Source organism: Xyrauchen texanus, chromosome 18 (assembly GCF_025860055.1).
Source record: "Xyrauchen texanus isolate HMW12.3.18 chromosome 18, RBS_HiC_50CHRs, whole genome shotgun sequence".
Lineage (NCBI taxonomy): Eukaryota > Metazoa > Chordata > Actinopteri > Cypriniformes > Catostomidae > Xyrauchen > Xyrauchen texanus.
In genome coordinates, this window is record NC_068293.1 from 9,206,702 (window position 1) to 9,232,037 (window position 25,336).

Consider the following 25,336-nt stretch of genomic DNA (forward strand, 5'->3'; position numbering starts at 1 on the left):
AAATGATAAACTAATTAAATATAATTAGTAAAATTAATATTTCCGTAATGTACCTAATAAGAAGGTCCCCTGTATAATTAGTAACATTAGCTGGGAGATCATTTATTTCATATGTAAGCAAAAGGGACATTATAACTCAAATATACCCACATGAGTTGAATCTAAAGCCTTTGAATCAAACTGAATCAGGAAAGCAGGGACTGATGCACAACTATCACAAAAGACACAAACAGGAGGAAGCAACACATTAAGAACCAATGGTTGCAAACCTTTGAACCGGGATCATGTGTAAATTTGGTTATTATTTTGTCTTATAAAATATATGTAAATATCTATCATGATTATCAGAGGAGAACTAAATAAAAAAAAAAAAAAAACATTAAAAAAATATGGGCCCTCTAAATTTAAAAAATATTATAAACGTCGTGCATGGAGTATGTAAACATCAAACACTCAAATGTAAATAATACAATTCAAATAAGTCACCATCACATTTCAATCCAAAATACAGTAATTATAATTTTTATAATAAGAAAAAATAAACTGTTCTCCTGTTCTGTGAGACATAAAATAAAATGAAGAAATTGAGAAGAAGTGCAGATCTTTTGTTTTTGAGATTGTTTAAGGTGTATGGATCTACGCACCCTCAACTGGTAGAGCGAGGTGATTCCATTACTTTGATTACTGTATTACAATAAAAATAAGTACAATGATTTTATACTGACAGTATAACAAATACTACAATTTTGTATAATTGTTTTTCTTGGGGGTTTTTTCGGGACTAGGGTTGAGAGGGTTTTGCATTACAGTAATGAAAATATGATTTTATGATTTTTGATTTTTTTATGATATGATTTTTTTTGTATTTCAGCAATAAGAATTATGGGGAGTTGGTTACCGTATTTTCCGGAATATATGTTGTGTTTTTTTTTTTTAAATCATCTGAAAGTTTCTGCAGCTTAAAAGTCTGAAGGGACTCATAGACATCATTTATATTTAACTGATGTCAGCTGCTCAAACACATGCACACCAAAACAGATGAAAACATCAGTCATAGAGGCTGGAGAAGTGTTTTAAAGTTGCCAATTCAGAATATTTACAAAGTACAAGTACATTTACAAAGTGCTTTATGCAACCAGTTTGAATATTTTGTCAATCATAACATTGTTGTTCTAATAAACTGTAGACCGCTGTCAAACGCAACTCCTCACATGCCCATAAAGTGATGCTTCATCACACTCGTCGTAAATACATTCAGTCAGGGAACCGGATAATTAATCCATATCAAAGAGTGCTGCAAACATCAGAAATATCCACAGTTGCTCATGTTAATGTATAAATAGAATAAAACATGCATATTAACTCTCTGGGGTCTGAGGGTGTTTTGGGCCCTGGAGAAGTTTTGACATGCCTTGACATTTGTGCTTTTTTCAGTTGCTTAAAAACATATTAATGGCTAAAGTCTGATAACACTGTACTCAGCACAAACTGGGCTACAATAATATGTGAGCAATATGTGTGTACATGTTTGTATTTTTGAGAAAATAACGTTTATGCATGGTTTTTGAAAAAATACAATGTTTAAGTCACTGAAATAAGGTCATATAACACATACTAAACATTTGTCCACAAGACTTTTGAGAACTGGATCTTGTAGCCTAGAGTTTCTGCTACAAAATGATATGAAAACCATTCTGATCACTCATTCATACAAAACAATATAGTAATTTAACTTTTGTAAGACACTTTTAGTGTTACAAAAGTCATATGCGAGGAGGCGTGAACTATCATGAATATGGATGTATTTCACACCTGAGGAGACAAAGACCCCTTCCCTGGGCCTATCAACGAGGAATGTGACAGAAAGAGAATGAATGTGAGGAGACTTAATGATCAAAATCAAGTTTTAAGTTAAAAGAAGTAATCTGACTATACATGTTCTTTACATAAAGACTTCACTTAATTTTAGACCTACACTACCATTTAAAATAAGACTCTTCTGCTCACCAAGACTGCATTTATTTGATCCAAAATACATTGATATTTTGAACAATTTTTACAATTTAAAAGCAGTTTTCTATTTGAATATATTGTAAAATTCATTTGTGATCAAAGCTGAATTTTCAGCATCATTACTGCAGTCTTCAGTGTCACATGATCCTTCAGAAATCATTATAATATGCTGATTTTCTAATATGGGCATATTTAAAGTGTATTTTACTCATTTACACCTGAACACATATTTGCAAGCACAAGCTTTGTTGATGATAATGAGGCAGCATAAACACTAGATAAAATATAATCTAAACATTCATATTATTTTTATATCATATTACATATCATATTTATATCATACAGCATACAATTTAAATACCCGCTTTAGCCGAAACAGCATTTAAATGAAACTAAAACTTGCTTATTAGGAGTCATATTTCAAATGTCAATATTCTTGAATCCTGTCTGGCAAGTCTGGAAACATTCCCACTAGTAAAATATGTACATGCTTATATAAAATAGCATGTCAACTTATTAAAACTAAATGACTTACTAAATGAGTCCCGCTCTTCTTCTGAGGAAAATGTTAACTCTTCGTCACTATCCAGGAGTTCTCACTTGTGTATCGTGCTGCCTTTCAAATGCGCAGAAAAGTGAATGAACTTTGTTTTTAAGGCACAGTCGGGGGTGTTTACCATTTGCATTGATTGTCTCAGAACATTAGCATATGAATGGCGTCCTCTGCTGGTGGGTGTGATCACATTAGAGATTATTAGCTGAGCCAGTAAAAACTGTACATCACTTTGTTTCAAACAGATTGCATTGCAGGAGAATATTTGTTTGAATTGTTTTTAATAAAAGTAGACATTTTAGCCTTTCTTTAGACATATGTTTCATGTTTGTGTGATAAGTATTTGCGGAGTTTCAGTTAATTTTTTTGACGTGTTTCTGAAATATGCTCGTGAACAGACACTGCTGAAAGCTCACCCTTTTTATTTTCTTTATTTTACAAAAAGGTTTTGTTGTTATTGTGAGTGTACACAAATAGTAGACCCTTTATAGTCTCTAATGATGTCTTACACTTATCTGTATGCCCCAAAATTACGGAGAATTTTATGTTGTTGCCGCTGTAATGACGAAAAAATCTGGCGCGTCCGTCGACCCCAGAGGGTTAATTTACTCACAAACTAAAAGCTGTTTATTTGTGCACAGCATAGAGTTATAGATGTTATGAACAGATGTGGCTTTTTGTCATGTTTCTTTCAGGAAACAAACAAAATATGAGAAGCACGATTACTTAACGCAAATTTAAAATAATCCCATAAACACATGATATGATGAGTGATTCTGAGGTACTGTAATCTTCATGCATAGAGTTTGACATCTGCTGAAGGGAGGTTGGGCGTCTGCTCCCAAATCATAGTGCCTGACTAATGCAACCCCTATCAGTGCCACTTAAACAAAGATGCGACTTTTTTCTCTTAATGCGATTTTGATCCTGTGCGACTTATAGTCAGGTGTGACTTTATTTCCGGAAAATACGGTAAATGTCATGAAAATGCCATTACACAAAAAATCTTAATGCACCTAAAAATTGGCTTTATTTTCATTAAGTAAAATGTAATTTCATATTTATGAATTATGACCTGGTTTCTTGACAGGTTTCATGAGATTCCGCAAATCATTTAACTGCTTTTTCTTTCCTTTTCTCTACTGTTGAACCAAGGGTGTAATTATACAAGGCGCGGACAGTAGTATTTATGCCACATGAAAAAGTATGAAATATTTCAACATGTCACTCAGATTCACTTCAGCAGCACTAAAGCAGAGACTCTGAGGAATCCAAAGAGGTTTGTTTACCTTCCCAGATGCCGTTCTCATCAAAGCAAACTCTCTGCCAGCTCCAATCAGGGCTGCTTCCTCATCAAACCCAGTGCCTGAGGACACACACAAAGCAAAAAAGACATCACAAGTTAACCATTGATTTCCCCAGTAGTTCCTCATAAACATTAAGTGAGCGTTCTGCTGGACTGTTCTCACTGATGATATGGAGGTCTTTCTCCAGGTCAAAGAGAGAGATGCCACAGGCATGAAGACACTTCCTGGCTAGTTTGAGCTGCAATTCCTGCTGTAGTGCTGGGTCTGCGCTTGTGGCGTAGATCCGCACCACAAAGCCATCCTAGAACACACACAATAACATTCATCATCAGAAACACTCTGTCTATTTCAAGTGCATTTTCAATCTGCTAAATTTTAATATTAATGCTTCATCTCTGGTATGGCCAGAGGAAGAGTTTGAACACAATTATACACAGATATTATGCACCCAAAAAAGATAATTCTTTCATCATTTACTCACACTCATGTTGAATCAAAACTCATATGTCTTTCTTTACTCCACAGAACACAAACAATGATATATTTAATTGGAGATGAGATGTCTGCTTGTCCATGCAAACACAAGAGTGCTAAGAAGCATAAATTAGCATGAAATCATGATCACCAAAGAGACTGCTCATGTCAAGATTTATAGTCCCACTTTGGTCCATTCTCAACCAAAATCGACTGGATCAGTTCAGAATACATGAATAAAACATCTGGAGTTGTATGGATTACATTTATGCTGCCTTTGTGCTTTTTGGATCTTTAAAAGTTCTGGTCACCATTCACTTGCATTGCATGGACAGGAAGACATCAAATCTAGATCATAGGCTTAGAGAATTATCATTTTTGGGTCTATTCCGGAACCTGCGGAGTGAACTGACTTGCCTTAAAGGAGTATTCAGGGTTCAATACAAGTTAAGTTCAAGCAACAGCATTTGTGGCATAATATTAAGTACCACATTATTTTGACATGTCCCTCCTTTTCACTAAAAAAAACCTAAATCTGGGTTACAGTGAGGCACTTACAATGGAAGTGTAAAGGAGTTTGTGGCAGGCCGGAGGGCGGGACGGGTCGTGATCATACACACCCGGTCTCGTATTAGGCTAATCAAGCCTCTGAGGTATAAAGGTCGACTGCAGAGGATCGTGCGGGAGAGAGAGATCGTTTACGGACATGTCCGTCATGTGTGTTTATGTTGTCCATTGATCCCTTTACAGAGTTCAATGGGAAGGAGGAGGCGAGAACCGGCTTGATAATATAAATAATATTTTAATAATAAACTTAAACAAACGACACAAACACACACATGATGGACATGTCCATTAACGATTTCTCTCTCGTCGCACCACCGTCTGCCATCGGCCTTTATCCCTCTCAGAGGCTTAATTAGCCTGATAAGGGACCGGGTGTGTATAATCACGACCCGGCCCCACCCTCCCACAGTAAGTCAATGGGGTAATCTATAAACATTAAAATACTGTTTCAAAATTATAGCCACAGTGACAAGACAAAAACAATGTGTGTGTTAACATGATTTTACTGCAATAAAATCAATTACCAACCTTTTTTGTGTAAAGTTATACCCAATTTTACAACTGCATTGCCATGATGACAGGAGGACTGCAAAAATTACATTTTAAACTACTTTACAGCTCAAATAATACATGAGATTTAACAGAAGAATTCATGTAAGTGCTTTTATAAAATTATACACTTCACATTCACATCAAGACTTCCATTGTACACTGTAAGTGCATCACTGCAACCCAGATTTTTCTGCGAGTACGTTTTTTTTTTTTTTTTTTTTAAGAAAAAGTCTAAATAAATGTTTCTGTTAACCCACATTATGCCACAAATGCTGTCAATTGAGCTTAACTTGTATTGACCCCGAATACTCCTTTAAAGGCACATTATGGTGCTAAGAAATGCACATGCCCTTCCTCCTCTCTCCAGGATGTGCTACAGCAGTTTAGCTGCATGTGCAGATGAAAACCTCAACTTGCACGCACACACACAGACAGACAGACAGACAGACAGACACACTCCTCATAACTTCCCTCCTTAACCTATTCACTCACTCAGTATTCACAGCACCATCATGTATGCAAAAAGACATCTTCAAAGGTAAATGCATGAATATGACATCCCCCTCCCTACACTGCTGCCCACTCATGATCAGGCAGAGGGAATGCTCACGTCCAGTACTGCAGCCCCTCCCCTGCCTAAACACCGATTATACACAGACACATACACACACACTCAGCAGGGCTGAAAGTAGCAGAGACAAAAGAGATCAGGTGCCACTGCCAGCTACAATAAGCGTTCTTGCGAAAATACTCTGATCATGCTTTTATGACAAGCTAAGGAGACTTGACGAATCTGCTATCTTCTGCTGGACGTCTGAAGAATAACGCAGCTGGCGGAAAACATGCTTTGCATTGTTATCCTTCTATTTATCTCTCACTGCAGTCTGAACATACGAGTCTGCCCTGACTGTCTACCTCAGTCGCCTAGCAACGAGACAAATTGTTGACAAGAATCAACTGAAAAGAGCTCCTACAAATTACGGCTTACTAGCAAATTCACCTTTCCCATAACTAAAAAAAAAATCAAGAATCTGACAAGGAAAACAGATTCATAAAAAGACTAAAAGCTTTCCGTTTGCAAAACCTAGTGAACGGCCTCACTATCTACTGCCTTGCGCTAAAGGACAGTTCACACTGAGAACAGGAGTCTTTGGCCAAAACTAGGTATCTAGGAAGTACCATAATTATGCTGCCTACCTTTTGGAACAATCTTCAGGTCGGAAGTGTGGCTATAATGCTGTATACAGAAGAAGCTTTTTAGGTTTTTGGAGTGACTTTGTCTGTCTGAAAAGGCTTTGGTTAGCTGTGTTAGGGGCCACATAAAACAACTAGATGCAGCACTACAAATGGAACAAATTTAGGTGAATCAAGAGTTAACTTGACACTTTACACAAAACATGTCTGTCTAACGCATGTTTACACCAAAAAGCAATTCTGACACAAAAACACTTTCAATGTGACTAGAGCTGATTATTAAACCGCAAAAGGCAACAATTTAGCACAATGAATACATGTTCTGTGTGAACAGGTGATGCACTCTTATGTGTATAAGAGTGGGGCTCATGATCTGCTCCTTTAAAGGGATACTTCACCCAAAAATGAAATTCTCTCATCATTAATCTCCCTCATGCCATCCCAGATGTGTGACTTTCTTTCTTCTTTAGAACACAAATAAAGATTTTTAGAAGAATATCTCAACCAAAACTGATTGGATCATTTAAGAAGACATAGATTAAACAACTGGAGTCGAAATAATTACTTTTATGATGCCTTTATGGGATATTTGAGATTTTAGAGATCTGGTCACCATTCACTTGCATTGTGAGCACCAACAGAGCGGAGATATTCTTCTAAAAATCTTAATTCGAAAAAAAGTCATACACATCAGGGATTCCATGAGGGTGAGAAAATGGAGTGGTCTCAAAGCAATTTGCGTGCATTGTGGAAACAAAGCGCTGCAGGTTCACACATTCCCGCAATTTCAAACGTTTGAAACCGCTATGAGTTACCACCGTACCACAGAAAAAAGGTGACAGTATTTTACCAAATTTTTTATTGGAAGCATTGCAAGGTGTTACAAATACTACACATTCAGTGCTCCGTCAAAATAAAAGCTCCAGGTGAAGGTGCAGTAAATATGACAGCACACTAAGCTTTCTGCCAAAATAAAAGCTCCAGGTGGAGTAAATATATTACTAAATATATTATAAAATATATTACTATTGTTCAAAGTAAATATCTTCCTTATTATAATAATAACAATAATAATACCAATTCAATATTATATAGCATTATTATAAAATTCAACTTGGCTCCAAAAAGTGAGAATTTGTAGTTTTTGCACACACTGTTTATTCACCAAAAAAAAAAATAATAATATTTTTTTAGTAAAGATATATGTAGGCAAATATTGTGTTTTATAACTGTATTGGTGCACCCAAATAAAAAAAGCTTAAATATTGTTCTCCTTTGTATTATTTTAGTGAAAAGCTAAATAAAATATATATATTCATTATTTCTAGATTTTTACTGCATGTATTAAACATTTTCAGTATACAAGGCTACAATGGCTGTTTGGTTGAAAAGATGGTTCCCCTGATTAAAAAAAATTAAAATGTAAATGCCATTTTAGAACAAAATGATTTAGATTTCCCACTTGGAAATCATGGAGGGGTCTGAAATTGTCATCGTAGGTACATGTCCACTGTGAGAGACATAATCTAAAAAAAAAATCCAGAAATCACAATGTATGATTTTTTAACTATTTATTTGTATGATACAGCTGCAAATAAGTATTTGAACACCTGTCTATCAGCTAGAATTCTGACCCTCAAAGACCTGTTAGTCTGCCTTTAAAATGTCCACCTCCACTCCATTTATTATCCTAAATTAGATGCACCTGTTTGAGGTCGTTAGCTGCATAAAGACACCTGTCCACCCCATACAATCAGTAAGAATCCAACTACTAACATGGCCACTGACCAAAGAGCTGTCCAAAGACACTAGAGACAAAATTGTACACCTCCACAAGGCTGGAAAGGGCTACGGGTAATTGCCAAGCAGCTTGGTGAAAAAAGGTCCACTGTTGGAGCAATCATTAGAAAATGGAAGAAGCTAAACATGACTGTCAATCTCCCTCGGACTGGGGCTCCATGCAAGATCTCACCTCGTGGGGTCTCAATGATCCTAAGAAAGGTGAGAAATCAGCCCAGAACTACACGGGAGGAGCTGGTCAATGACCTGAAAAGAGCTGGGACCACCGTTTCCAAGGTTACTATTGGTAATACACTTAAGACGTCATGGTTTGAAATCATGCATGGCACGGAAGGTTCCCCTGCTTAAACCAGCACATGTCAAGGCCCGTCTTAAGTTTGCCAATGACCATTTGGATGATCCAGAGGAGTCATGGGAGAAAGTCATGTGGTCAGATGAGACCAAAATAGAACTTTTTGGTCATAATTCCACTAACCGTGTTTGGAGGAAGAAGAATGATGAGTACCATCCCAAGAACACCATCCCTACTGTGAAGCATGGGGGTGATAGCATCATGCTTTGGGGGTGTTTTTCTGCACATGGGACAGGGCTGACTGCACTGTATTAAGGAGAGGATGACCGGGGCCATGTATTGCGAGATTTTGGGGAACAACCTCCTTCCCTCAGTTAGAGCATTGAAGATGGGTCGAGGCTGGGTCTTCCAACATGACAATGACCCGAAGCACACAGCCAGGATAACCAAGGAGTGGCTCTGTAAGAAGCATATCAAGGTTCTGGCGTGGCCTAGCCAGTCTCCAGACCTAAACCCAATAGAGAATCTTTGGAGGGAGCTCAAACTCCGTGTTTGTCAGCGACAGCCCAGAAACCTGACTGATCTAGAGAAGATCTGTGTGGAGGAGTGGGCCAAAATCCCTCCTGCAGTGTGTGCAAACCTGGTGAAAAACTACAGGAAACGTCTGACCTCTGTAATTGCAAACAAAGGCTACTGTACCAAATATTAACATTGATTTTCTCAGGTGTTCAAATACTTATTTGCAGCTGTATCATACAAATAAATAGTAAAAAAATCATACATTGTGATTTCTGGATTTTGTTTTTTAGATTATGTCTCTCACAGTGGACATGCACCTACGATGACAATTTCAGACCCCTCCATGATTTCTAAGTGGGAGAACTTGCAAAATAGCAGGGTGTTCAAATACTTATTTTCCTCACTGTATGTATATATATATATATGTATGTATGTATATGTATATATATATGTATGCATGTATATATATGTATATATATATATATATATATATATATATATATATATATATATATATATATATATATATATATATATATATATATATATAAAAATACATATATATAAATACAATTACAATAATTTATATAATAAATCATCAAAAATATTGAGATATAATTTTTACAGCTATTTCGCCCAGCCCTAATGTAAACAGCCCCTGACACTGCCAATGACTAAAACAACTTACATCTTTGCAGGCTGCAATCTGGTTGATATAATCTCCATCAGTGAATATGATGTTCTGCCCATCTGCTTGAAGACCTGAGACAGAGAGAGGAACAGAGAGAGAATTATATACATAATGTCTCTTCCCCTAAAACTACCTGCCACGGACTTGCAATAGCAAATAGCAAATCACGATTCATGCCTGTGACAAATTATTGACAATTTACAATAAAGGATGAGCCTCATAAAACTTGCTGTTTTAATACAATTTCTGTCAACACAGGAAAGAAAACTCTGCTCGTCAAGCGATGTCATGGGGTCTGTAAACGAACACTTGTAATATAATTTATACTATAATAATCTAATTGTAAAAACTTCTATCTAGGTGTGAGTGATATGACAAAAATCATATTTCACCATGCAAAATAATTGTATTATTAATATTACGATAACAATATACAGCTCTGGAGACCACAGCAAAATTATCATGGATTTACTATTTATAGGTATATGTTTTATTCTATAAAGTACTGGCAACCTTTCTCTCAAATTCCAAATACAAATATTGGCATTCAGAGCATTTATTTGCAGAAAAAGTCAACTAGTCAAAATAACAAATCTATATTTAGTGAAATAACCCTGGTTCTCAATCACAGCTTTCAAGTGTCTTGGCATGCTCTCTACCAGTCTTTCACATTGCTGTTGGGTGACTTTATGCCACTCCTGGCAGAAAAATTCAAGCAGCTCGTGGCCATCGATCTTCCTCTTGATCACATTCGAGAGGTTTTCAATGGGGTTCAGGTCTGGAGATTAGGCTGGCCATGACAGTTTCTTGATCCGGTGCTTCTCCATCCACACCTTGATTGACCTGTCAGTGTGGCATGGAGCATTGTCCTGCTGGAAAAACCAATCCTAAGAGTTGGGGAACATTGTCAGAGCAGAAGGAAGCAAGTTGTCTTCCAGGATAACCTTGTACATGGCTTGATTCATGCGTCCTTCACAAAGAATCGGTGATGATCTGTGGGTGCTTCATCAAGGCTGGAATCGGGCAAGATGAATGTCATTATTTGCTTCGGTGGACCAAAATTTCGCTTGGGTAGCCGCTGAAAGATTGCCAGTGCCTGAAAACCTGTTTCTTCAATTCTCTCAGTCTCACGTAAAGCCGCTCAGCCTTCCTCCATTTCTCCAACGGAATGTGTACCGCATTTGTGTAACATGTATAAAATGAGATGCACACCCTTACAAAAAATCTAGAGTTGCTGCAAACTCTCTCTTCATTGTCGCCAAAGGTTTACTTCAGGATCACCACTACTGGTGATGATCTGTAAACTTCTGACAAACATTTGCAGCGAATGAGTTGGAGAATTTGCGGTAAGTTTGTGGTAACTCCGCAATTTTTTGTAAGGGCATTTATTGCCAAGGGATTTTGCATAACCGTGATAGAGACAATTAACCAAAATGTATAGCTGTTGTCAAATTTCTACCGGTTTATCGTGTCTACCGGTATTTCGCCCACCCCTACTTCTATCAGTTATTTGCCCTGCTCTGTGCAATCATTAGCACACAAGAGGGGTGTTTGTACCAGGCATTGTGATGGTATCCTCCTGCTCCAGAGTCTCTGGGTTGATCTTAATGGCCGCCATGCTGTGACTGTTCATGTCTCGATAGAGCAAACAACCCTGTGAAGCAAATAGCCATAACAAATATTAATTGAAAAGGCTTATGAAATAATATACATTTTTCAAAGGTTGATAACACTGTAACCATTAGGAAATGTAACCAATCACTAAAATGAATGCAGGACATAAACCTGTATAAACTATATATTGATGGTGTATAACAACGTGGCGTATGAACCACATGACTGACAACCTCATCAAAAAAGGCGCCAATACCTGTGCGAATCCCAGCCATGGCCTGTTCTCCTTACGGTTCCTGATACGTGATGTGGAGTTGTACACATGGCCCTGCAATTTATAGCCTTTTATTAGCTCAGGCATTGACAAGATGACAAACAACGTGGTGTGTCAGCACTACAACACAGCCATACAAATAAATACAATTGTCCCAAAACCACACGGAAGAGTATCATATCCGAAATAGTTTCTTTGTTTTCAATTTGTCAAAATCCTAAAGCTTTCTGCTTATTTCCAGGTTTAAATGGGATTTTAGAATCCAAATTTTACAAAGTGGTCAATGTATATTAAAAACAAATCAATGAACACTTACATCAGATTCTTATATATGGTATTCTATTAGAGAGCACATAAATAACAGATATCCTCACCCTGACAGTCCCACTGTACCCTGAGCCCACTTTATAGAGGCCATCCTTGCAGAGCAGGTAGAGGAAGGATCCATCTGTTTGAAGAAGACAGTGTTCATCTTCATCGATGTTTACCTCCTTCAGAACCCATTTGTTCATGAGCGCAGCTCGCTTGATGCCATTCCCGAACCAGTCCTGGATCTGGATCTTTCCCACCAGCACCGCCTGTACACTCCTCTGGAGAGCGTTCAGGATTGTCGGAACCTTTTGGTTGCAGAAAAACAGGATTCAGGTAAGAAGACTGTGCAGTTAACATGAGCTACGCCAAAGTCCACTGACGAAAGACTCTATGGGGAATTTTTAATTTGTTAAAATGGTTTAGTTAAATATATGTTTGAAACTAGGGCTGGGACAACGCGTCCACGTCATCGATGACGTCGACGTATTTCAAAATATGCGCATCGATTCGCCAGACCTAAAACAAAGATGGCGGCGCCGGAGAGTAGTAGCAACACGAGTGGCTCCTCAGACTATCGGAAGTGCAAGGCGGCACGCACTCGTTCCTCTAAAGTATGGGAATTCTTTAATTTAAAAGGAAACAATTCCGTGATATGTCGCCTTTGCAAAATGGAGATGTCCTTCCATTCTAGCACCACGGCAATGCACCAGCACCTTAAGAGGCGCCACCCGGTACACACACACACACACACACACACACACACACACACACACACACACACACACACACACACACACACACACACACACACAGTATTCTTAAGGTGAAAGGAAAGTGTCAGAGTGTAAGTTGTTATTTGCATGTGAATGAAGATGCTTTTTTTCAGTAAGCTAGGCCTATGTTCAACATAAATTTTGAATCCTGAATGTTTATTTTTTGTTGGAAAATAATTTTCTGTATTAGCTTAAAGCCCCCAAGTTAACAATAGTTACTGTATTCTTTCAATAGCTCTAAGAAAGGGTGGCTGGGTGACCTTTTTATTTTTTTATTGAATGCTAGACATCAAGTAGTTGTTATTTTAATCTGAAAGAAGAATTACAAGATGCACTTTTTTCAGTAAGCTAGGCCTATGTGTTTTCAAGGCTTCAAGGTTTTATTGAATGCTAACTCTGACTAAGAATGCATTACTTTGCACTTGTATAGTCTTTTATTTTGGAATTTTAAGAGCAATAAACATATATTGCAATGTTAAGGAATTCATGTTTTTTTCATTCAGATATGTAAATCAACATGTATAAATTGCTATTAGTCAATTAATGGGCAGATAATCGAATCGGACTGGAAAAATGAATCGTTGGATTAATCGATGCACCGAAAAAATAATCGCTAGATTAATCGTTTATAAAATAATCGTTTATCCAAGCCCTATTTGAAACGATTGCGGTCTATTACTATATCTTGTCATACTGGTGCATATAGATGTAAATAATTCAATATTATCCTTCCCTGTGATCATTTAGTATAAAATAAAATCAATTAATTTTAACGGCATTTTAAAAATTTTCATTCTAAAATTATATATTTAAAACTACTTGGGACAATACATACAGTACATATATATTAGAGATAGACCGATATAGATAGATTGGTATTACGATTAACTGGTGTTGATAGTTGCTTTTTGGAACTATCAGTTATCGGCAGAAATCTATGCCGATAGTGGTCGATATTTTTTTTATTATTATTATTCCTCATCAATAAACCTCATCTGGTAATGCAGCATATATACACTGAATATTAGGTAATCAGCCAATCATGTGACAGCAGCGCAACGTTTAAATGCATGCAGATATGAGTCAGGAGCTTCAGTTAATGTTCACATCAACCATTAGAATGGGGAAAATTTTGATCTCAGTGATTTAGACTGTGGCATGATTGTTGGTGCCAGATGGGCTGGTTTCAGTATTTCTGTAAATGCTGATCTCCTGAGAATGGTGGCAAAAAATACAAAACACTGGTACCTCTATTCTCAGCTAAGAACAGGAAACCGAGGTTGTAGTGGGCACAGGCACACCAAAACTGGACAGTAGATAACTGGTTGTCTTATTGTTTTTGGCACCTTTCTCTTTACACTCTAGTGACTGTTGCATGTGAAAATCCCAGGAGATCAGCAGTTACAGAAATATTTAAGCCAGCCCATCTGGCACCAACAATCATGGCACAGTCTAAATCACTGAAATCATATTTTTCCCCATTATGATGGTTGATGTGAACATTAACTGAAGCTCCTGACCTGTACCTGCATGATTTTATACACTGCACTGCTCCCACACAATTGGCTGAATTAGCTTCAGCACGGTAGTGAATGGTGCTTTTACACACACGCGCACGGCTATTTATAGCCTTCACCCGTGCACAATATTTGTGCGCTACAAACGAACATCTCAGATGTAGATGCTCAGCAGTTCGGTTCACTTATAATATGGACTTAGAAAGGCACAGGAAGTGCATTTAACCAGAATTTAATTAAGAAGCTGAATTAAACTGTGAATAAAAAGGGTGAGGGTTTAAAAGTTAAAGCTGTCACGGGAGACTCACGGAGAGGCAGAGATATGAACTCAGTAGCAGGGTTTATTGAGCAGAGGATTGAAACAGTGATGTAAATATTGTGAGTAAATTCAGTTAAGCAGAGTGGCAAACAGCAGGTAAGTAATATCCAGACAGTGTATAGATATGATGAAAGAGATAACTCAAAACAATTTTATGATACATGCAGGCAATAATGAAGACACATGATTGACATAGTAGAAAGTTCTGGAGTCTCAGAAATGCTATCGATGAGAACAGGCACAGAGTGTGAAAGTGAGTTTGTGTGTGTGTGTGTGTGTGTGTGTGTGTGTGTGTGTGTGTGTGTGTGAGAGAGAGAGAGAGAGAGAGAGAACTCTCGGAGAGAGAGAATTCCGTTCAGCAGCAGCAAGAAAATGAGCTCCTGATTTTTTTCTTTTTAAATGTTGTTTTAAGACAAGACAGACAATCAGTTTTGATAAAACTCTATAAAATAAGACCTTCTGCAACATATTAACTACAAAAGGACATTGAATTGATCAAGAAAAATCAGCAGAAGACAACTAGCTGACAACCAATAGACAGAAGGCTGACAGAAGGCTTAAAGGTCCCACAACTGCCACGAGAGAGAGGAAAAGAGGAACTCCATGTGAGTACACAAAATATCTACAATCAACCACCTTTGTTTTGGAGAAAGATTTGCCCAAAAACTGTGATTTAATTAAGCTACAATATAAAGGCTAACTCCAGTAGATATAAACATTCATAAAACAACAACAACAACAAACTCCCAGCAACTGTCAGAATATTTGAAAAATGACAGAATCAATCCCTGTAACATACCCATCCAAAGCTACCAATGAGATCCTAAAGAAAAAACATAAAGAAAAGCTCCTCAAGGACAATCCAGAAACCCTGTACTCAGACCTATACAGGAATGGAGAGGTCAGTAACATCATATTCTGTACAGAAGACCCAGAAGCCTGGCACTCAGCAATCAGACATCATTACCCCACAGTAATTAGAAAGGGCATCAGTAATGGATGGAAACTACAGATTAAAGAAGGGGAGGATTCAGATTCAGATGTCACAATAACAGCGAACCTATATAAAAATGGGACTGTAATGATCCAGGGGAAGCTGAAACAATTTGAAAAGGATTTCCTGCAAATTAAAGAAAAAGCTCAGCTGAACAAGATCAGCCCTAATGCACAGAAGCGTGCAGAAGACCCCTCGACCTCCAGCCATCAGTCCACAGCTGAGCAGTCCAGGGACGGCAGTGAGGAGATCTCCCTTCTACACAGCATCATCAGCGACATGAAGGAGAAGTTCAGGGAGATGGAGCTGGAGCTGGTGCAGCTGAGAGAGGAGATGCATAGAGTAGGGAAGGAGACTGATCCAACAGAGAAAGAAGCCGACTACAGGAAGGAAATAGAAATGCTTAAAAAAGAAACTCAAGAAATGAAAAAACAGGGAGAGGAGTACAGCAATCAGCTGTCTGTAGTGAGGGAGGAGATAGGAAAGCTGAGAGAGGACAGAGAGTCCCACATACAGCTGTCAGCTGTGGAGAAGCAGCCGACACAGAGAGGAGAACAGCAGAGCTCAGAGGAGCCTCCTCCTCCAGTGACCACAGAGACCCGGCCCAGCAGCCCTCCTCCAGCAGACTCCTACAGTCCATCACAGCCTCACATTATACTCCTCATGGACTCCAATAGCAAGTTTATCGATGAAAAGAGACTGTTTCCAAGAAAAAACGTCAAAAAATTGTGGTGCCCAAACACACAGAAGGCCCTGGAGCTCTTGTGTGAAGAGCAGCTGGGTTCCCCCAGCCACATCATCATCCACACCGGCAGCAACGACCTCCGAGCTCAGCGAGAGAGAGTAGCTACAGCTCTCATAAACGTGACTGAGAAGGCATCCTCCAACTTCCCCAACTCCAAAATCATCCTCTCCACCCTGCTACTGCGCTCGGACTTCCACCCAGACACCATCAGGCATATAAATGCTAGAGTATCCAGAGACTGTGCCCTAAAGCCCAATGTACACCTGGCTCAGCACACCACACTGAATCTCAGCAGCCTGTACGACCATGTCCACCTCCACAGAACTGCCCCCCATCTTTGCCAAAACCCTGAAGGACATCGCACTCAACCGCAGCTCCAGCGCACCGCAGCGTCCTCATGGACATCCCATAGAGCCACTGCATGGACACCCTCAAAACACCACCCCCTCCACCACTTCAGCTCTGACAGGAGGAACACCACGACAGGCTCTGTGTTTCCCCCTGGAACACACTACATGACCAGGCCTGAAGCCCCCTCGCCTTCTCATCCACGTGAACAGCAACAGCAGCAGCAGCAGCAGCCGGGAAGCCGGAGCTACGCTGAAGCAGCCAGCAGATCACTGACCCACTGCAGCCCCAGCACAACCTACAGCCAGCCGGCCTCATCGCCATCCAGAGACCTCACAAACATCCAGCACATGCTGACCGTGCTGTGCTCACATCTCATGGGTTAGTGACTCACAAAAAAGGGGAAAAAAAAGGAAAAGGGAAAGGAAGAAAAAAAAAGGGAGAAAGAGAAAAAAAAAAAAGGTAAGGAAAATGAAAATGTATGTATAAGTGTGTGTGTGTGTGTGAGAGTGTGTTTTATTTCTACTTATTTTAAATCAGATTCTCAGAAATCTATTATTTATAATTCTTGAAAAAAAAAAAAAGTATGGATGTGTATGCATGTGTATATGTTTATTTTATACTCATTTTATATCAGATGTTTTGAAACCTCATTATTTATTCTTCTTGAAAAAAAAAAAAAAAAAAGAAAGAAATATATATGTATATGTAATATGAATATGATATCTTTGTATATTTATTTGACCTAATTTATACATTTAACTTATTTTCTTGGATCATAATATTTAATATATTCTTCTTGATTTGTCAATTCAGTATACTGATGTCTGTCTTGTTTTGAAATAACAAATGTGATTATCTAATGAGCTCATATTCCCTGAAAGTCATGTGTTGGAATATTCAAGGACTGAGGTCCTCTTGTTTTTGGTATCAAGAGCCAACATTCAGACTTTAAAAAAGAAATCGATAACTCTGACATTATAATACTACAGGAAACATGGAATGTTAGAGATTTGTCCACTGGCTGTCCAGTTGGATTTAGGGAAATAGTCCTACCATCGACAAAACTAAGAGGGGTGACTCAGGGCAGAGAGTCAGGGGGAATGCTAATATGGTATAGAGCACACCTCATAAACTCAATCACAGCTATACAAATCAGAAAATTTAACATTTGGCTATAAATCCAAAAAGACATTGTCTCCACAGACCGTCACATTTTCTTGTGTGCTATATACCTTCCCCCAGCTGAGTCCCCCTATTACAGTGAAGAAACCTTCTCCATCCTGCAGGAGGAGATCTGCCATTTCCAGACTAAAGGGAATGTGTTAATGTGTGGCGATCTAAATGCCAGAACTGGAAATGAACCAGACTTTGTCAACACACAGGGAGACAAATATATCACAAACACCAGCCACGCTCTGCCCTCATACCACCTAAGAAACAATTATGACAAATTAACAAACAAAAGTGGGAAAAGCCTACTAGAGCTCTGTCGATCACTGGGCCTGTATATAGTGAACGGCCGTATACGGGGAGACTCTTTTGGTTGTTACAATTTTAATTCCTTCTTGGGCAACAGTACTGTGGATTACTTCCTTACAGACATCGACCCAGTGCATCTCAGGGCATTCACAGTCAGTCCTCAAACACCTCTGTCAGACCACTGTAAAATTACACTATATTTAAGACAAACTCATAGCAATGAATCACACAGACAGCCCTCTGATTTACTGAAGCTGCAACCACCCTATAAGTGGACAAATAACAGCACAGAAAATTATCAAAATGCAATAGAAAGTCAAACGATCAAATTATTATTGGACAAATTCATAATGAACACATATTCACAAAATAAATTAGGCATAAATCTGGCACTTAGCGACATTACCAAAATATTCCACCAATCAGCATCCATGTGCAATTTGAAAAAGTAATCATCAAAAGGAAACCAAAAACACCAAAGAAATGTGGTTTGACAGTGAGTGCAAAAATATCCGAACAACAGTACGAAATCTTTCAAATCAAAAACACAGAGATCCTGACAATGAAGAACTCCGCCATCAATATCACGAAGCCCTTAGACTGTACAAACAAACTCTAAGAGTAAAAAGGAAGAACACACAGAACAATTATTTCAAGAAATGGAGAGTCAATAAACACCAGTAACTTCTGGAACAATTGGAACTCTCTCTATAGGCCACAACAGGAAGAACTGGCCATTCAAAACGGGAACATATGGAGGACACACTTTGAAAATCTGTACAAAACAACTGAAACAAATCCTGCTCGAAATGAATTCAAAACCAAATTAGAAATCCTGAAAGAAAAAATTAAAGACAATCAGAACCCCCTGGATTTCCCAATCACAGTAAATGAGCTTACAGATAGACTGCATGCTTTAAAACCCAACAAGGCATGTGGCATTGATGGAATATTAAACGAAATTATCAAATACACCAACGACAAATTCAAAACCGCAATAACCAAATTATTCAACTTTGTTTTGAAAGTAGGATATTTCCCCGACACCTGGAACCAAGGCCTAATTACACCAATATTTAAACACGGAGACAAATATGAGCCAAACAATTACAGAGGCATATGTGTCAATAGCAACCTGGGGAAAATATTCTGTTCGATTATTAACATAAGATTGCAGAACTTTCTCAAAACCCACAAAATTCTGGACAAAAGTCAAATTGGATTTCTGCCCAAACACAGAACGTCGGACCACATTTACACTCTTCACACGATCATTGATAAACATGTATACCAAAATAAATCCAAAGTCTTCTCTTGCTTTATTGACTTTGAGAAGGCTTTCGACTTCGATCTGGCACGAAGGACTCTTCCTAAAACTACTGGAAAATGGGATTGGAGGGAAAACATTTGATTTGATAAGCACCATGTATAAAAACAATACATGTGCTGTAAAAATAGGAAATAAGCTGAACAGAATTTTTCTCCCAACAACGAAGAGTCAGACAAGGTTGCCCATTGAGCCCCACTCTATTTAACAAATATATAAACGAATTAGCCAAAGCCTTAAATAAGTCCACTGCCCCGGCCCAACCCTGACGCTAATCAGAAGTTAAATGTCTCCTCTTTGCAGATGATCTAGTCATTCTGTCAAAAACAAAAGAGGGACTACAGCAGCTCCTCGATGTCGTAGAGACATTCCGATCAAACATGGGCTCTCAAAATTAACCTCATAAAAACTAAAATAATGATTTTTCAAAATAGATCCAGGTGTAGGGAAAATAAATACATCTTTAGAGCAGGAAACCAAGTCCTCCAACACACCCACGAATACACATATCTGGGGCTAAAACTGAGTTCGACAGGGAACTTTAATCTGGCTGTGAATGAACTGAAGGCAAAAGCAATGAGGGTCTTCTACATGATCAAAAATACTATTCGACATGAAATTCCAATTCAAACCTGGCTAAAAATCCTACAAGCAATAATTGAACCCATTGCTCTGTATGGCAGCGAGATATGGGGACCTCTAAAAACCCAAGATTTTTCAAAATGGGAAAAAGAGGCAATCGAAACTGCACACCCAAATTTGTAAAAGCGACACCAAACAACTCTTGCAGAGCTGAATTAGGACAATACCCACTATTGATCAATATCCAAAAAAGAGCTGTGAAATTCTACCAGCACCTGAAGCGCAGTGACCCAAGCTCTTACCAGGCCGAAGCCCTGCGGTGTCAGGAGCAGAACCGGCCCCGGAGCGCACTCTCACAGCTGATGCTCAAACTACAGCCAGACCAGCACAGCACTATCTGGCCCAACCAAATTATAAAATTACAAAAACTAAATTACATTACCTATTGGAAAGATGCTACTAAATCACAAAAAAGATGGAACTCTATTTAAACCTGAAAAGAGATTATAAACCAGCAGAATACCTGAGCTGTGTAAAAGAGCATAAAGTGAGAAAGACCCTGACCAGATACAGGCTAGTGCCCACTGTCTGGCTGTAGAGAGAGGACGGCACCGGCAGAGGTGGCAGCCGAGAGAGCAGAGACTGTGTTCTCTGTGCTCTCAGAGAGAGGTGGAGACAGAAGAACACTTCCTCATACACTGTGATCACTATCACAGCATTAGATCGGACTATTTCACTAGATTCCAACAACTAGAACCAAATTTTATGGCATTATCAAATTCAGATAAATTAAATTATATTTTGGGAGAAAACTCCAGCTCAATCATAACAGCAGCAAAGTATGTAACAGCCTGCCACAATCTACGAGAGTCAGCCAGTGGACAAAACTAGGGTCTGAATGTTGGTTCAAAAGTTTTTTTTTTTTTTTTTTTAATATATAAATGTATTCATGCATTTGTTCACTGATTAATTTTATTGATTATTTGTTCATTGCCTATGTAATGGCCAATGCTTTGGCAATACTGTACAAGTCATGCCAATAAAGCTCATTTGAATTGAATTGAGAGAGAGAGAGAGAGAGAGAGAGAGAGAGAGAGAGAGAGAGAGAGTGAGAGTGAGAGTGAGAGTGAGAGTGAGAGTGAGCGCGTGCGAAAGCAGGGTATTTATTTATGCAGTCATTGATTAGCCACTAATGATATGCAGGTGCGTGTAATCAGAACTCAGGGAGTGCCAGTATGCTAGTTAATAATAAAGTGTTTCTTAAGCTATACATTTATATTGAAATAATGTGTAGTTAACACATTAACTCTTTACATAGCCTATTAAAGAGTACACCCAATTATTTCCACACAATACTGTAAAGATATTATAAACTGATTATGTAAAATAACAACACTGTATCGGATCGGATCGGTATCGGCCAATACTGAGATTTCCGATATCGGAATCGGATCGGAAGTGGAAAAAGTGGTATCGGGACATCCCTAATACACACATATATATTTATTTTAATTTTGTAGAATTCTGTATCACGTCAAGTCCACTGTGTGCACTGTAAACCGACAGACATTTGACAGATCAAATACCACACTATTACCCAAGCAATGCAAGTTACTCATGCTCCAATTAGGTTATCGTTACCTTGGCAACTACAAAGAAACTCTCTGGATTGGTCTCTTTGGTCTACATCACTGCGTGATACTATCAGACAGCATTCTGGAGCATTTAAAAAGGCAAAAATTACAAAGAGACATGCATCATGCAGACAGCAGAAGACTGAATAGTAATTGGCTTAGGGACTGTGCGCTGGCAGAATAATATAATAAAGATGGGAAATTGTACTTTTTCAGACAATTCAACAGTTGGCCCCCATATGCCATTGTAGCTCTGTCTAGTCCATACAGAGAGAACAGCGATGATGTGCTGTCATCTTGACAACAGCAGCTTTTAATGAGTCTAATAGCTCAAACTCATTCACCAACAAATACACACTTCAACTTTTAAAGTTGTCTAAACTATAATGTTGGTCAAGTTTATTTTGTTCAAATAAAGTCAGATTTTGGTTTCCACCCTCTCTCTCAGACTTCGCTATTAAACAATTTTTTGCTGCTGTCGCTTTAAGACTTCTATGTAAACCCTAGGGATGCTATGCTCACACACAAGCTGCGGGTTTGCTGTTGGGCTAAATATAGTTGAAACTGCCCCATTGTTCAATAACTGCCTCTTTGCTAAGTCTGTATTACATTGGGAGGGATTTACAAAACAATCCACCCTGAAATGTGCCAGACAAAGATCAAACTGTCTATTTGGTGACACTAGATGCACAGAAATGACACACGTCACTTTTAAAAATCACAAGTAACTCCTAGTCATGTCTCACCTGGATGGTTTGGCATGCATGGCTGCCATTGTTGGTGAGGATAGCAGATACAGCCTGGAGGGTTTTACCAGTGTCTCCCCAGGCCACCACCAGGCTGAAGAGGCAGGCACAGGATAAAGCTGTCAGGGTCTGACTGTTGGGGTCGTTCGTCCCTGTGCTCCGCACAGTTGTCTCCAGCAGAAGGTGGAAGAGAGACTCTGTGGTGTCATGATTAAAATATTATAATGAAATACAGGGGCCCAAAGAAGTATTTGGACACTTAAAATGTATGCATTTAATTCCCTTGGATGAAAGAATATCCAACCAAGCAGCATCTGAAAGCAAATTTCACTTTATGAGCAACTAATTTTAATCAACTGGTCTCAAGGTGATATTTTGTGGATGATGTCAGTTCCCCTCAAGTTCACACAGGTGCCCAAGCAGAGTGACCACAGGTGTAGTTCATCACTTTAACTATGTACATTGGACCACTAAAGTTTGACAACCAGAAAGTATTCAAATACTCTTTTCTTCATTTTGATCAATGTACCTATAGTGAGCATGAGCAGTGTGTTTGTGTTTAAAATCTTTATTTAAAATAAATGCATCTTGGTTTGATATTTCATGACATAATGTAAAGTCATTATAGATTTTTAAGTGTCCGTATAGTGTATGTGATCAGGTGAATGCAGGTGTGTATCTCACCGAGCACATCTGGAGGTTCGGTCTGAAAGCTCTCAGGCTGTTGCCCCTGTAGCATGTCCAGAAGGGCCTGAAGGCTCCGTAAGCACAGTGACGGGTGCGAAAAACGCGTCTCTTTGATGAGCTCAAATACTCCACACAGTCCAATACCAATGATCTGAGGAGCAGAGGAACACACATATTAACAAACTTACAAAAGACATTGTAGTCTGTAAGGTTTACAAGGATTTGATAAACTAATAATATTGCAATTGTGATTGGAACTGCAATATGAAATACATTAAACATCTTGCATTAAACATTGCTTAAATATCAAGGCTAAAAGAACAAAAATGGATAAATCACATTGAAACTGAAAGTGTCTCAAACTGAACATGGTGTGCAAAATCCGCAAACTAGAAAGTGATGCTTTTTGTCGGCAAATTAAGCTATGTTTTGACCATGTTCTGCTGTCATATCAAAGGAGTCCTTTTAAAGACTTGTTTATAATTTTATTTGGAAAAAGACAACTTTTTTCTCTTGGTCAAACAAACGCACCCTCAGCGAACGAAGCAGGTGTTTATATTTAAGCGCGGCATCGTTTAAAAATTAGTTAATTTAGGGTGATGTCACAATGTTTAACGTGCTGTTCCAGCCACAAGTAAAGTCGCTGTGTCGCTTCTTTGCTTCATTAAACTTATCACGGCCCCTTCCACATTTAAAAACTTCAAATCTCTCTCTACACATTTGTCATGGCCATGGTGTCTTTGTAGAGCTTGTGTTGCAAATCATGAAGTGAAAAAAGTATACTTCCACACAATCTCAAAGAGGGTCTTCAAAGTTATAATTTTAACGACAGTAACCTAGGTAACATCTCCTCAGCTGGCACGCCCAATTGTAAATAAAAAAACGGCACGTCCGAACCACACCAATGATTAGTTTTAACCAATCATCAATGCTCTTCAAGTTCTCCAAGGTCAAGAATTTCAGAGATGTGCGCAACAGGAGAAATATCACCAAACTAACACATCGGCAGAATAAAAACGTCACTGCATTGTGTCAACATTTGTAGGCGAACTAAGCAAAGCTTGTTCAACCAGTAAGTATAAATTAGCCTTAAAACTAACCAAATTTAGACCTTTTCTGTCCAAAAGTGAAACTCTATTAGTTTGCTTGCTAGATGACCCAAAAAACAAAAAAAACAAAACAAAAGAGTGAAAAGGAACCCAGTTCTCAATGTAGATTGACATTGTAAATGGACTGAAATTGGACTTGACTTTTCATTCACACTTTGATTTTTTAGAACCTAGTCCACTTAAATGTTTTATTATTGTTAATAAGTGTTATCATTTGTTCAACAGTGTGTTATAAAAACTACAAATTAGCAAGTGACGCATTTTTTCTGTAAAATAAGTTACATTTCACGCAAGCTCTACTGCCAAGGATGACTGACTTTCAAAATATAAAGTAAATGTGGAGAGACTGATTCAATGTTGTAATTCACAATGCTTTGAGGAAGTGGGTGGTCACTGTTGAGTCACATTAATGTAATTCCTTATTCCATGGCAAAAGCACCTTCTATGAATGGCGGATCTTGATTCAGGATTGTGGATAATGTAGTACTTCATTGGGAATTTGGCTTTTAAGGCCCTGATTTAGTTCAAGAGAAATCAAAGAACGAGTGTAAAATCTAAATTAGTGTGATGTCATTTAGAAAAAATATCTGGCCAAAAACACTGTTACGGAGTTTGTTTCGGTGGTTCAAAACAGCTTGCCAGAGTGAACTCTCTGGAAAATTTCGTTCCAACTGCTAAACAGCGTCACACTGCCATTGGTCCACATCATCAGTGGGTGTGACCCGGTGTTGCACCCATTTTTAGGCCGACAACCAATCCCAGTAATGTTGTTCAGTCGGTTAAGATCAGTCAACATGTACCAACGGTGTGCAGGGTTGTCAAGCCTGTGCAAACTTAACTACATCTATTCTACCACTTGCACAGAGACACTTTCAAAGACCATGTTGTGTGAATTTTTAAGATAGTCTATA

The 25,336-nt window shown here is 38.4% G+C and overlaps 1 protein-coding gene across 1 annotated transcript in view; it reads right to left on the bottom strand.

Annotated features, from left to right (window-relative positions):
• Positions 1-25,336, bottom strand: part of LOC127659315 (E3 ubiquitin-protein ligase MYCBP2-like) — a 171,533-nt gene that overhangs the window by 122,148 nt on the left and 24,049 nt on the right. The window contains 8 exon segments of the mRNA XM_052149082.1: positions 3,856-3,932; positions 4,036-4,174; positions 9,960-10,033; positions 11,520-11,616; positions 11,833-11,904; positions 12,225-12,467; positions 22,630-22,826; positions 23,314-23,467. Of these exon segments, the coding sequence (XP_052005042.1) occupies positions 3,856-3,932; positions 4,036-4,174; positions 9,960-10,033; positions 11,520-11,616; positions 11,833-11,904; positions 12,225-12,467; positions 22,630-22,826; positions 23,314-23,467 (1,053 nt within the window).